The sequence below is a fragment of the Lottia gigantea genome (genome assembly GCF_000327385.1).
Source record: "Lottia gigantea unplaced genomic scaffold LOTGIsca_31, whole genome shotgun sequence".
NCBI classification, from domain to species: Eukaryota; Metazoa; Mollusca; class Gastropoda; family Lottiidae; genus Lottia; species Lottia gigantea.
Window position 1 is genome coordinate 237,758 of NW_008709027.1, and position 15,761 is coordinate 253,518.

Sequence of the window (15,761 nt, forward strand, 5' to 3'; positions counted from 1 at the left end):
TTTGCTTTCGGTTTGTGGTTTGTTTACTAGAATTTAGATGACAACTATGACCTTGAGTTAAATGGCCTCTTATTGGTTCATTCGTCAAGCCAACCTACCTATTAACATATCATTGCGTGACGATCCAATCTGGACAAATTCACACATCTTTTTTTTATTACGTCGTATTCACAAAGATAACATTAAGCTTTTTAAATGAAGAGCACAGATTTGCCTGAGGCATTGGCAATAAATGCCAAAAAGATTAAAAAGCGGCGACTCGAGTTAAATGTTAATGATATTAAGCTGAATACAATTAAGTTTAATACTTTCAACATTGATCGTATATCCATGGATACATGCACACAAAAGAGTATGGTTTTCTTGCGAAATACATGTTCACAACGGAGAGGTGTTAACTGTTAAGGAGTTGTAACAAGTAGATTAATGAATGCTAATTGATGGGAAGGAATCTCAATCATAATTGATCTACAGAATATTCTTATCTAGGACGTTTTGATCTGGTTATTATGCAAGCCGTGTATTAATGCACACAATATGTGCAAAAATAACACTGTTTAAAGCTGATATAAAATTTGAAAATACTCGGATATTTTTCAATCGATAAAAATATGAATATTGTCGACAGATCACATAATTAATTGGGTGCAAGGCATGACATTTAAGCCACAACACAAGTTAATATTATTACGAGCAATATATCTGTGTACATCCTGTTAGGTTTCAAGACTTAAACACTAGAAGTGCATTTTTTAGCTGGGATAAACAGTAAAGATATTAATATAGCGTTTAAACTTTATGCCCAGGTCACACATGCACGGATTTGACGCCTGAATAGCTATGGATAAGTTCGTTGCAATCTATAATGGGCCGTAGTTTTCCGTTTTGTAGCCATTGTCATACGTATTAGTACTTGTATATCTCTGACAACTTTTGAACATGTCCAAAATTTCCGTGTTAATTACTCATGTCGCCCAATTGCCCTTTTGTAGATACCCTAAAACCAATAGTTGTTCATCCGTATCGGCGTTTCGGGTATCATCCGTGAGAGCACAGGAACCGGCCAGGTGAACCGTGAATGTGTTACTTAGGCATTACGAAGTAATTTATATAGCCCTAATTACAACTATCTTACTCAAAACAAAGTGAAATGCGCTTTGAATCGTGCCCAGATGTGCATTAACATCTTTGACTATAAATTCCACAGCAGTGTTTATTTCAGTTTAATTTGCGATATCAGCATCCGCTGGAAGCGAACGTTAACTTGTCATCTACTAACCAACCTTATTTCAGTTCTAGTTAATAATTAAGATTTGTTCCCAAAAGAACATTTCAACAGATCGCTTTATGGTGTCACACATGGTTTTAATACACCAATAGTTCAGATGAAAAGGTTCAGTTTGAAGCGTTTCTGCCAGTCATCATAAAGCAAAAAATCTTCGTTTGGTAAAAGTATACAATTTTTTCCACGTTAGCTTTAATCAGTACTTGTGTTGTTTGCTTTTAAAAATAGAAGATCTGGAATAAATCTTACGTGATGTTATCTGTTAAAACATTGCGACCTACCACTTGACAAAGATGTCAAGCCAAGCTTATCTTTAGTAATGGGACAATATTGTTCTGGAAATAGATTGGTCTACATTATGGTGTTAAGTCAGGTTCATTAGTCCTCATATACACTGTTCTCAAAATCTCAAAGTCAAAAAAATGACCACTTAATGACCAGTCCAAACTTAAACAATGATGTTTGACTAAATTTCTTAGATAAACAAAAAGTTACATCTTTATAGAAATATTCAGCCTTCCTGTATGGGATAGGTTATAGTTGACTTCTATTTTACTTTGAGTTCAACTTCTTACAATAGCTTTAATCATACAAGTAAACCGCATGTTGGGTTGTCATTTTTGTGCACAAACTGTCATAGGATGACAGTTTTTGTTAAAACATCAAACGCGTGCGCCAAAATTTATTATTAAGCCATGTTATTTGTCACACATAAACGAGGTAACCGAGTCATAGCTTCAAAGATATGACCAAAATGTCTTCTGGCGTATTCAAAAGTATTTATCAAAGATAAAAAACATAAACACAGAATGTTGGTCTAGGACATTTATGAGACCAAATCGTCACAAATTAAACAGGTAACTAAAGAATCGGAATGAAACGCAACTACCAACACGAACCAGTCTGCTGAAGCGACTAAACTTCCAAATCTGTAATAATAGTTAACTGGAAACAACATCAACCGATCGAACTGGAAGTACAAAACAACTGTTCTCTGATTTCGGACTCTCCTTATCCCCTTGTGAAGTTTTTACACAGAACACAAACTCTTCCCTCATAAGAGAATGTTGAAAGGTGTCAATATTCCAACTGAATTCCATGAATTATTTGCTCGCGACCTTTCAGGTAGTCAGGGAGTACCTCTTTTAATGTTTGATTTTCTTATACTAGGTTGAAATATTAAACTTGAACACCATTGTTATCATGAACTTGAACAGTTTGAATATGTTTTGAAATAGTAAATAGCCTATAAACGGTACAGCCATTACTTCCAAATCTTCATATTCAAATAGTCCCGTTATGTTATATAGAAATTTACGATAAAGAGTATAAGCAGTTTTCAATTTTCGCGAAATTGCTCACTTAAATCCGTTAGGCTTTAACTGGAGATTTAGGTACTATCATAAGAGTCAAGTTCGTGGGATTTATTGCCTCTGAACTTTATAAAAAATGACAAAACAGTAACAGGTATCTATTGATTTTTTTTAAATCTGGTGATGACTTAGCTATAGATACAATTTACAATTATTTGTATCAATTCCAGTTTTCGTTCCATTGAGAAATGCTGAATTCACACGAAAACACGAGCATACTGGTTTTACAGAACAAAAATATCCTATGTTACAAAAACTAATCGACATTTCAAAAACTCTTATTGTTTAGTTTTGCTTAGGAGACAGGGCAACTTCGTTTCCATCTTTTTTTGCTGATATTTCAGGAATATTAATTCACCTCAATATTAAGCCGAAATATCATTATTATTTACACAATATAAAATACTAGTAACGAACCTCTGAGAATCCACACAAACACCTTGATGGTTGCTTTTCCATTATTTTCAGCTTCATGATGAAATTGTTGATGACAGATGATATATAGTTCCTCTTATTTACATTGCATTATAATAATTTCATCACCCTACATCATTTTATATATTTTAAGACTGAAGTTTTTATCATCAATGAAGTTCAAAAAAATATTACACCCCATCCTAGTGTAAAAAAGCCCTCGGAAATCACAACTATGATCAACTGTTGATTATTATTTTTAAGGTTTGTTTTCGTAAACAATTCACAACGGGTCATTTACTATTTTTAAAACTAATTAGTGTGAATTAGGCCTCGGAAATGACATTAAGATTTTTCCATTTTTAAAAGTACTTAAGTGAAGTCTTTCTCCACGGCATATTTCAAATTCTGTGGCTAAAAGTGGGTTAACATTGTGGAGTAAAAGTCGACATTTCATCATACAGTAAACAATTTGTAAACAAACTAGAGTCTTTTATTGACACAAACTCAAACATATATTCCAGGTGTCCAATTAAAAAGATCATTACTAGCTTTCTAGTAAAATTTCATCATCATAACTAGTTACAGACTGGTATTTAGTTACTGAACTGGACAAAATTTTTGTGCATCCAATCATTAAAACTGATGCAATTCTATTGATGATAGACGATAAAACATACTGCAGATAACAACTAGGTCCAGGTATGATACATCCGCAAGATGTTGTTGACTTTAATTGCTCCCGATCAAACTGGCATCTATTTTATAAAATTTGGTTCCATTGTCACAGAGTCGTGGATTCCAATCTAGTCTCCGATGGCCAGGATAGATGCCAGTTTGCTCACATGCAAGTTAACTGCCAAACAGAGCCATTAATGGCAAGTTGACTGTCCAATTTAGCCATTAATGGCAAGTTAACTGTCCAATATAGCCATTAATGGCAAGTTAACTATCCAATATAGCCATTAATGGAAAGTTAACTGTCCAATATAGCCATTAATGGCAAGTTAACTGTCCAATATAGCCATTAACGGTAAGGTAACTGTCCAATAGAGTCATTAATGGCAAGTAATCTGTCCAATATAGTCATTAATGGTAAGTAATCTGTCCAATATAACCATTAATGACAAGTTAACTGTTCAATATAGCCATAAATGGCAAGGTAACTAATCAATATAGCCCTTAATGGTAAGTGTCCGATATAATTAAGGGGATTGTTAAGAGGTTTCCTAAAACAATTAAGTGTATCGGGGACACTGATAGCATCAATCTGTACCATTTCAACTTTCCATCAGACGTCTGTAATTCCATTTAAACTAAGCGTTTCATGACGTCACAAATCGCAAATTATGCTGCATCGCATAAGGACTTCGCGAATAGTGAGCCCATAAATCGCTTAGTTTTAGTGGAATTGCGAGATCCACAGACGTCTGATTGAAAATTGTAATGGTGCAAATTGATGCTATCAGTGTCCCCGATACACATACAATTCTTAAAAAACATCTTTACAATTTTATGGCAAGTTATGCCCAATATAGCCTTTTACTGTAAGTAATCTGTCCAATATAGCCATTATTGGTAAATAATCTGTCCAATATAGACATCCAGGGTAAGTTAATTGTCCAAATGGCCATTAGCGACAAGTTAACTACCCAATACAACCTTTAATGGTAAGTTAGTTGTCCAATATAGCCATTAATGGGAAGTTAACTATCTAATATAAGAATTAATGGGAAGTCAACTGTCCAATGTAGCCGTTTACGGTTAGTTTACTGTCTAATGCAGCCATTAATAGTACGTAAACTGTCCAATATTCCCATTAATTGTTAATTAATTAGCTATAAATGGTAAGTTAGTTGTCAAATATGGCCATTAATAGCAAGTAAACTATCAAGCCATGTTAATCGTCTAATACAGCCATTAATGGTAAGTAATCTGTCTAATATAGACACTAATAGCAAGTAGCCTGTCCATTATAACCATTAATGGTACATTATCTGTCCAATATAGCAATCAATGGCAAGTTAACTAACTAATATAGCTATTAATGGTAAGTTAACTGTACAATATAGCAATCAATGGCATGTCAACTTACTAATTTAGCTATTAATGGTAAGTTAACTGTCTAATATAGCCATTAATGGTAAGTTAACAGTCCAATATAGTAAAAGATAGCTTGCCAGGCAAGGTAATATACGCCCACCACCAACTGTAAGAAATGATAACAAAATCTTTAGTGGCTTTATCATGAATTTTCAAATCATCTATAAGTCAAGGCAAAAACCTGAAACAGTTCATAAAATTATCATCAAATTCAAACATGAACAATGTCTCATGACTATACATAAGGGCAATAACTCTGTAATTTGCCTAACAGGCAAATTTGACGCGTTTTTATACACCCATATTATAATGTAGTCGTATATTGTCGTCGCCCCTGTCCGTCCGTCCGTCGGTCTGTTAGTCCACAATTGGGTTGTGAACGCAATAGAGACCACAGTTTTTATCTGATTTGAATGAAATTTGGTGTGATCATTTACATTCATGAGATCTTGGACAAGTTCGAATTTGGCTATCTTTAGATGAATGGGTTTTGAGTTATTGCCCTTGATTTATGAAAATCGCGTCAAAATTTGTTTGCGAACACAATAGAGAGTACAATTTTTATCCGATTTAAATGAAATTTGGTATGATCATTTATAATGATGAGATCTTTGTCAAGATTAAATTTGACAATTTCGATCAACGGAATTAGTGTTATTGGTAAAAACGCATCAAAATTTGTTGGCCGCCTTTGATATACTGAAAATGTATCAGGAAAGTGGGCGTATCTTGCTAAGCAACTACTTGTTTTCTAAGTCAAGGGAATTAACTCCAAAACCCTTCACCGACTGTTACCAATTACGAACTCGACTCAGATATCATCAACATATACATGCATACCTAGTTTCATCTAGTGTCTATCGTGCCTACAATCGAAATTTGACGCGTTTTTACTAAGTTAAGGACGGATGGCAGGACGCCCGGACCGACGGACAGGGGCGACGTCAATATACGTCGACATTTCCATGTGGCATATAAAAAATGGTAAGTTAACTTTCAAACATTAATGACAAGTTTACCGTCAAATACAGTGATAAATGGTAGTTAACTTTCCAATACAGCCATTAATGACAATTTAATGTCAAAAATAGTAATCAATGATCAATGATGGAAATATATTTATTTACCAAAGACTTGGTTATTTTCAAATAATGACAAAATAATAACAATGATGATGAAATACATTAATAGTTTGTAGACTACTGGTAATTAGATGATTTGATCTAAGGGTCCATGACTTCTGCACCTACAAGAATAGGATCAGCTGGAACACTAGCAGGTTGATCACCATCCTGGGTCTCCATTGATTCCTAAAATAGAAATCATAGTTTTAAGTATGACAATATAAGTATTAAAACAGAAAAGCAATTACATGGGTCATAGCAAACCCACACCAACAATTTAGAATTGCAGTCATTAAAACAGCTTGTAATTTCAACAAGTGATCATCATGCAATTTTTAACTTAATGTAATTCCCCACAAGAAGCCAATTTAGAAGTCTTCAATTTCTATTCCTATTCTGTTCCTTATAATAGAACATTAAAAACTTACAGCAGGAGCATCAGCTGGTGGTGGTGGTGGTCTAGCTCTTTCTTCACCTTCTATCATTGATAACTAAAGTTAGGTTAAGGTTATATCATCATTATTTGATCTGTCACTTTCTATCTTTGCCAGGACTAATGCTTAAGAACCAGATATAGACATATAGATATAGATTTTTTAAGTTTCTGTCAAAAACTGGCTCTTAAGAGTCTTAAACATCCAAATATTAAACAATAGAATATGTAACAAATATGATCTAGATAAACACATTCACATGATAACTAAATTGAAACATTAAATCAAAGTTATATTATTTGGAACAATTACATGTCCTTTACCTTCAGTTTTAACTGAGTTGTCAACTTCAAAGAATGTCATGTTGTTCTGTTTAAAAGGTGCATGAATACATGACCCCAAGAACTGTTGCGTCAATAAACAATAGACAGATGGACTGCAATTATAACTTTATCATAGAATAATGATCCACAATTAAAGGATACATATCTTGTAACACCATCATCATCATAAATAGCAAAATCTTGGTCTTTACCAACTATACCTATGGAACAGTTCTGAAAATAAATATAGCCTATAAATGTACACTGAAAATAGGTAAGTTGTCTAAAGATCGCATAGTGTGAAACTCATAGTAACAACATGATTAAAGTCCTGTTTTAATATTTATATATCGCTCTATAATTGAGGTATTGAGCACTATTTTAACAGAGAAAATATTTTATCATTGTACATGATTTCAAATATGATGAGTATAACAGCACATTATTTAATAAGTCATAACTGATATAGGATTTTAATCAGTTCTAAATAAGAGTCTTACCTTGTTTGTAAGTTCTATTTCTGAAGGTAAAGTATCACGTAATGATCTCAGAGCATGTTTAACAAGTTCATCTAATTCACCTAGAAGTAGAAGTCTAAATTTAAGGAAAGAAAAAACCCCTTTTCAATAACTTCATATGCCATTGAACACTTATATGTTAGTCCTGCAGGCTTTGCAAAAGAAAATTCCGAAGGTTTCATGTAATCAAGAATAGAACTCCTTTGACAACAAGACTTGATCACAAATTATACTCATTTGAAGAGATAATTTTAAAAAAAAACTTACAGTCAGAAAATTCATCTAATTTTCGTTCTAAATATGTTCTTGCTGATTGTGATCTAGCTCCAATGGCCATAGCTTTACAATCATAATAATTAGCTGATGGACAAGTTTGGTAAATATGTGGTCCCATACTCTACAATAAGAAATATTAAATTATTTCTATAGCTTGGTTGTGTAAGATTTGAAGGACATATAGAAGCGAGGAGCACATATAACAATACACAAGACAATATTATGGAAAATAACACACTTCTTTAATAAGGTAGTGCAAATAACGTTTCAACACAATATACATGTGTCATCATCAGATGTAATGGCAAGAGAATAGGTAGGTAGGTAGATGACAAGTTAACGTTCGCTTCCTGCGGATGCTGATATCGCAAACTAGGTAGTTGTTGGTAGTCGTAGTAGTTGGTAGTTGGAGCGGCAAGAGAATAAAAACATAACAAAATATATACCAACAGGAAACAATATAGAGATTAAGAGGGACAATAGATAAAAGGGTAATAACAAGTGATTAAGACAATAGATAAAAGGGTATAAAAACAAGTGCGGTAACAATGCGAAGTCAATGAGCAGGTACTGAGCAAATATAAGCTAATGAGATATGCTGAGGACGACACTGGGAGGAAAATAGTAGAATGATGGGAAGAAACATGTTGTGATACTTAAATTTCTCTAATGCATCCCTTTAATCAGTTCTATGCGTTTAATATAAGTGGAATTGAGATTAAATGAAGGTATTATGCTCTCTATAAAGATAGCTTGCCAGGCAAGGTAACATACGCCCACTACCAGCTGTCAAAATTTATAACAAAGTCTGTAGTGGTTTAATATGTGCTTTAATAAGATCTCATACCAAGTTTCATCAAGATTAGATAAACCATGTAGCCTCTATTGTGCCTACAAGCCAAATTAGACGCATTGATTTAATTCAAGGGCAATAACTCCAAAATCATTCATCCAATAATTACCATTTATAACTTGAGATCTCATCAATATATACATGCATTACAAGATTCATCAAGATCAGATAAAAAATGCACCCTGTATCATGACATCTTATCAATACATTTTCAAGTTTCATCAAGATCAGATAAAAACTGTAGTCTATAGAGTGCCTACAAGCCAAATTTGACGTGTTTTTACTAACTCAAGGGCAATAACCCTGAAATTGTTCAACCGATTATTACCAATTTCGAACATGCATACTAAGTTTCATCAAGAGGGGATTAAATTTGTAGCTTTCATCAGGCAAACAAAGCAAATTTAATGCATTTTTATTAAGTCAAGGGCAATAACTCTGAAACCGTTCATCCGATTACTACCAATTTCGAACTTGACTGAAATCTTATCAATATCTACAAGCATACTAAGTTTCATCAAGATCAGATAAAATTTTTGGCCTTTAGCATGCAAAGAAGCCAAATTTAACGTGTTTTTACTAAGTCAAGGGCAATAACTCTGAAACTCTTCATCCGATTATTACCAATTTTGTACTTGACCAAGATCTCATCAATATATACATGCATACTAATTTTCATCAAGATAGGATAAAACTTTTTGCCTTTAGCATGCATACAAGCCAAATTAAATCTGATTTACTAAGTCAAGAGCAATTACTCTGAAACTTTTTATCCGATTATTACCGATTTCAAACTTGACCAAGATCTCATTAATATATACCAGCATACTGAGTTTCATAAAGATCAGATAAAAATTGCGGTCTATAGCATGCATACAAGCCAAATTAAACCTGTTTTACTAAGACAAGAGCAATAACTCTGAAACTTTATATCTGATTATTACCAATTTTGAACTTGACCGAGATCTCATCAATATATACATGCATACCAAGTTTCTTCAAGATCAGATAAAAGCTGTAGCATCTATCGAGCATACAACGGACCGACAGACAGGGGCGTATAAAAATGCTAGGAAACCTGTCTATCATCAATTTTTTGCATAAAATATAAAAATTATATACTTACATCATAACCAGCAACTAAGAGACCAACACCAAAAGGTCGTCGTCCATATCTTTGTGTCAGAATTTGAGATTCTAGTCAGATTTAAGGAAATAAAGGAGTATGTAACTTGTATTGCATTGAGTTATCAGCTAATTCCATCTAAAATATTTCTTCTCTCTAATATTTCTCATAGAAATACAATTTTAAATTCTGTAAAGATATATAATTAGAGTTTTTCTATCAGGCGTCAACAAAGTACCTATAACCATGTTTATCATGTGTATCCAAATGGGAAGGTACGTAACTCTAATTATGTCTGGAATAATTGTATACTAAGTTTCATTTAACCAGAAATCCATTTAAATATACTACTTTATCAGAAAGGGAAATATGCAGATAAATTGTTTGAATTATACATATTTTAATTACTTTGAGCAGTTGAGAGGCTAGATTTAAACTGATTTACAACCAATATTATTTTAAAAGGATACTTGAGCCAAGCATGGAAACAAGCCTGCTGACAGGTAATGGTGAATTATAAGCATATCTTGAATTCAAGCATTCTGATCTCATAAAATTACTGAAATAAAGATCAATATAATAGAGTATAATTTGTAAGTTAGTGATTAAGGTATTTAGTAGTCATTCAAATCACTTTTCAAAAAATTTAAACATCTTAAGATTGAGTATTCAGTGAACAATTTTTAAAGAAAGGGGAATAAAGAAAAAATCTACCCCTAATACTGATGTAACCCTACAACTCTTGTAAAAGTCTTTGACAAAATTATTTATGATACCTTAGAGAACGAGCATCAGCTGTTAACCCTGCAATAGCCACACCAACATGATCATCTATACTTAATATCTTCTTCTGATGAGATGAAAGCTCTGATGGCGCTCTCTAAGAGAAATTAACAAAATTGTAAGCTCAAGACACAATCAAATAGATAAACGATCTTTAGACCTAAGTCATAGACAAGAAGTGATTCCATTTTTCGCTCATAAAGGACATCGTTTCAACATGCTAGTATAAAAGAGAACATATAAAAGGGTTAATATTTTTTTAACTGGACATCCAAAGTCTTTACTGAAATAGTAAAATTTTACCTTTAAAGCAGCTAACACAGCATGTGTCTTTGACTTAATACCAACTGTAGCAGAACCTTGTTTCACTGCTTCCATGGCATATTCCAGTTGATGTAATCGTCCCTGAAATATTTAACAAATAATCTAGTTTCATGTAGCTGGTTAAGGCTAGTGCATACTTACTGATTTTTTGATGTAATGCCGTACAATGTTTCGCACACTTACTTCTAGCACCTTCTTACAGAGCTACCGTAAACAATATGTCAACTAGACTGAAAATGAAGTGACAGAGGGGGAGAAAACTTTTACTTTTTTGCACTACTTTTGTCCATGTTGACAATTCACTTATTTTCTTCTGGAATGGATGATGAAGACAGTGATATGTACCAGGAATTCTATTGGATGGCCTTTATCTAGGTCACAACAATTTATCAGGAACACCCGCACACTTGCCGACAAGGCAAGTCAGGACGTCTTTCGATCAAACATGCCAGATATCTACTGTTCCCTCCTGATTTTGTTGTAGGGCTGTCATGGACCAATGTACACTGGTTGATTACAAAAAATCAGCAAGTGTGCGGAAGCCTTTACCAGTACTTTCAGATTATCAAATAACCAGAGTAAGATCATGAAAGGCGTAAATTGCAGTTTTAGAAAAATTATTAGATTTTGACTAGGCTATCAACTATACATAGGAGTAGGACAATAGCAAAAGCTATCAAATTTTAAGCTATCACCAACATTTTATTTCATGGTACTTGTATGACATGACAAAACCAATTTACCTGTGGACTCCATACTGTGACATCATTATCATACTGGTTTCGAAACTAAAATAAAAAAAAAACAAACTCTAAATATGTTTTCTATCAAGACATCAGATGGCCTATGTTGCTTTGATCCCCTTTGCTTGGACTATGTTGCTTCCCTTTTTTTGTCATGATTGATTATTTACCATGGCTTTGTTTTTTGGAAGCTAATAATGGGAATGTACCAATAGTTAGCGACAATAACAGACATGTTTTCAATTACATAGCATTTGCAAAGATGTATCCTCAAAATCAAACGGTGAATAATGAATTAGTTACCATTATTCCAGACAATTTCTTAAGGAACCAGTGAACAAAACGTGACTTGCAATATTTACAAATTTACTGTATCACGGCTGCATTCGATTCCTGGGTAGCAAGGTTCACTCCGGACAATTAACGATTGTGCTGTGGATATGTTGCTTTATCGCATCTAGTTTTCAGAGTTTATCAACATCTAAAACAATTAAAGGAGATGACTAAAGTGTCAAAGGAGTCAACGGCGATGCTAATTAAGGCAAAAACCAGGACATTATTCATAACAAGAACTAGTCAGGAACACAATAATTCTTGAAACTAATAATTCGAATGCACCCAATATATCAAATTTGCCTTCAACAAAAAAGAGCAATCTTTGAAAGAGTTCCCTCCCTTATCATATGTCACATTCGATTCGTTGGATTATATTGTAATTTATGCATTAATTGTTAGGCCAGATGTCGAATAGTCCGAAACATCTGCCTTTATCCCAGCCTCTGATGGATATTTTGACAGTTGACAGTTGTTGTCGGTTGGAGTACTGTCAGAAAAAATAGGCCCTGTTAAATGGGGATTTACCACACCTCCGAAGATGGGTTTTGAATGGCCGATGCGAGATCAGTTTCGCTAGAAAAAAAAGCTTTGATGGAACCGGAGACAGGACATGCTGTAGGGAGAAACTGATGTTATGACTGAACTACAAAACTATTCTTCTTTCCAAATAATAGTATTGGTTTTATATAACAGGGGACATCTGTCAGAGACTGGAATAGAAAAAGATGTTTCCGCCTAGGCGTCGAATTGAACTTAAGAAAAATGAGTCCATCCTATCGCTCGTTTTACGATTGTAGAGTAAATAGAGAAAAACAGCTCCTCTATATTATTCTATATGGCTTCTTATCAATCCAGTTTTCCTTTTTGGACAAAGAGCGTCATTCTGGCAGAAACTTTTCAGGATCCCATACAGGACGGGTTCCGGTACGGTTGAATAACCATATAGATGTAAGAGGAGTGGAGGTACGATACACGCACGGCCAGTGGCAGTACACACAGACCTGTTGTTACGGTAGGGCCCCAGCAAGAGAGACTTAAGCCGCATCAAAACTTTCTTCACTTCAGCAGAGATTGGTTCGTTCATCTAGATTTTGATACGTTTTTGGCACCTCAAAATTGTCAAAACCGGACAGTGTTTTGGCAAGGCACCGTGCTAGCCTTATCTTAACACCCGACTTAGATATTAATATAGATAAAAACAAAAATAATCCTAAGTACGAATAATTGGATTTGGTAGTACGCATAATGTAAATGCAAGTCAAATTGTCATTCTATACTGCTTGAATAAGAATAATTTTGGTAACATCCATTGCCAAAAGAAAATTGGGTGGGGGGCAGACCCAGGCATCAAGGGGCTTCGGGCCTCGCCTAGGAGATACACTTACTTTGTGAGTCATTTAAATGGAAACATTACAAATGAGACCTACAGTGATACGATTAGTGGACAGTTTTTCGAAACAACATCTTATCTAGTTTGTTGGATTTTCATGTGGGCATACAAATTTGTCAAGATACTAATTCGATAATATCAGACCTATATATTTTCATTTTATACATCATATATAAAATCAAATATAAACGTTGTGGGGTCACCTCGTGATTGATAAAATCTAAAAGGATGAAAGATATTCATACATATCGTTATTTCAAGGTCTAATTTTAACGAGAAATAGTACAAAAAGTCCAGAAGAAGATCAAAATAGCGTAACAAATTGGATTGGTTGGCTAATAAACATTCATTATATTGCCCCGAGTCTCAGCAAAACAAAGCAGAAAAATTCAAAATAACAAACACTATCAGAGAAAAAATGTCAGCTCCAAATGATGACGTAAAATTGGAGGGGTTGTTCTCGGTTACTTGGAGTTCGGCAAGTTGGACAGGGTTTAAAGACAACCACAGATTCATTCTGTTAGGAAATATGTTTTGCTTTGATTGGATAGCAAAAGATAAATCTTGATAGCTTTTACTGGTGATATAACTTGGCCATTGTTCAACGTGAAGTCCATTTGGGTTGCTGAAAAAAATGAAGGTATATTACAGTGGACATATTGGAAAGTTAAAAGAATCGATTGACACAATGAATGGCGTGGATTTTTAATTTCATTGACAAGCAAGTCAATACAATTATTCTAGTACATTATCGAATGTTATTTAATATAAACGAACTAAATACTTCAAAGAGGTAAATAGTATTTACTAAATACCATAAACGGAATTAATAAGAAAAATATTGTTACCCATGCTTAGCAAAATTTGTCCAATAAATCTGTACTTTATTAGAAAAGGCCACCTCCTGTTGTGTATATTGTCCTGGGGCCAAAGATACCATTGGACCAAATACAAAAACCAATTCACCAGCATGGACCACACCAACAAACCATGGATACTGGCGAGTTATTGTACTTGATGATAAAACTTGTGTAAAGTAGTACTGATATGTTGTTTGACCAATGGCATGAGTCGAGTGTTGATCTAAAACAGCTACAGTTGGTGCCAGAAATGACATATCACCAAACATATTCACTACTTCTCGACCCTGTTCAGGGAGACTAGTTCCAGAATACATGTGGCAGATACGACTAGCTATAGAAACAGAACCATTGTAATAATCTCTAGCTAAACTAGTGGTGATATTATCACACAGAACACGGTTGGGTATACCCAGTCGTAAATTTATGTTTAAAGCAGTTTGATAAACTGATAAGGGGTACAGAATGAGGACACCTTCGCCACTGTTAGTTCCAGCCATAACATCAACATGATAGAAAGGAAGACTTCTATCAGAGAGCAGTTCTTCGGGTGTCTTTGTTAAAAAGTCACCATCAACAACTGGACCAATAGGTAATCGGAATGCAAGAAAACTTGTTCCTGCAGCTCGGGATGATGCTGAAAGGAGTTCTGTAGTACTCTTCGTCATCAAACATGATTTTACATTTGACGAGGTTTTAGTTGGGAAACAACCAATGTCTATGAGAAAACTTTTGGAAAATGATACAGGATCATAAGCTAATGTTCTAGGAGATAAAGTCACACCACTTTCACTTAAAGCTCGTTTAAATAAACCTTGATTCCAACGAGAAACTAGATGTAAGCCAACGCTATAGGCACCTGCTGATTCACCAAAAATTGTTACTTGTTTTGGATCACCACCAAATGATGCAATATTTTGACGAACCCATAAAAAGGATAATCTTTGATCCCAAAGACCATAGTTTCCTGGAAGTCCATATTCTTTTGTGGATAAGAATCCAAGAACATCTAAACGATAATTTATCGTAATAACTATTACATCGCCAGTTAATGCCAAAAGCGAGCCATCCTGTGAGTGACCTTGACCTTGAGTATAACCTCCACCATGGATGTACAACATGACTGCCCTTGAAGCACTTACGTTCACATTATATGGAATATAAATATTCATCACTAAACAATTTTCACTCATTAGAAACTTCGGCTGTCCGGAATTTTGAACACATGCTGGTCCATACTCCGTGGCGTTCAGTATTCCACGCCAAGGCAAGACAGGCTGTGGTTTTTCAAACCTCAAAACACCTATCGGTGGTTGTGCATACGGTACGTTTAAAAACTGGAATATGGATCTATTGTCAATAAAACGAACTCTTCCACGTAAATAACCAAGTGGTGTATTAAGCACCACAGATGTTCCAATTTGAAAAGAAGACAAAACCAGAAAAAGAAGACAGATATTCATTGTATATGATTTGAATCTAAACGTCACCATGCT

At 34.2% G+C, this 15,761-nt stretch overlaps 2 protein-coding genes across 2 annotated transcripts; both read right to left on the minus strand.

The window, feature by feature from the left end:
* Nucleotides 1-6,277: 6,277 nt before the first annotated feature.
* On the minus strand, nt 6,278-12,056 carry LOTGIDRAFT_232677 (hypothetical protein). The gene is made up of 11 exons (XM_009057679.1): nt 11,983-12,056; nt 11,680-11,724; nt 10,916-11,017; nt 10,606-10,709; nt 10,300-10,388; nt 9,830-9,900; nt 7,842-7,971; nt 7,557-7,636; nt 7,219-7,290; nt 6,728-6,790; nt 6,278-6,485 (listed from the first exon to the last, which is right to left on the minus strand). Exons 1-11 carry the CDS (start codon nt 11,983-11,985, stop codon nt 6,399-6,401), a joined length of 846 nt encoding a protein of 281 aa, XP_009055927.1. The 5' UTR covers nt 11,986-12,056; the 3' UTR covers nt 6,278-6,398.
* A 1,817-nt stretch (nt 12,057-13,873) lies between these two features.
* On the minus strand, nt 13,874-15,716 carry LOTGIDRAFT_63955 (hypothetical protein; the record flags this gene model as incomplete). Its single annotated transcript, XM_009057652.1, has 2 exons — nt 13,874-14,030; nt 14,254-15,716. Coding segments are annotated over 2 exons (1,620 nt in total), but the record flags the coding sequence as incomplete, so codon positions are not given.
* Nucleotides 15,717-15,761: the final 45 nt, after the last annotated feature.

Bases quoted from the DNA above. Each gene is read 5' to 3' on its own strand.
- LOTGIDRAFT_232677 (XM_009057679.1), bottom strand. The intron at 11,018-11,679 runs GTAAATTGGTTT...TAAATATTTCAG, and splicing joins TCACAGTATGGAGTCCACAG to GGACGATTACATCAACTGGA. The intron at 10,389-10,605 runs GTATCATAAATA...TCTTTATTTCAG, and splicing joins GCTGATGCTCGTTCTCTAAG to TAATTTTATGAGATCAGAAT.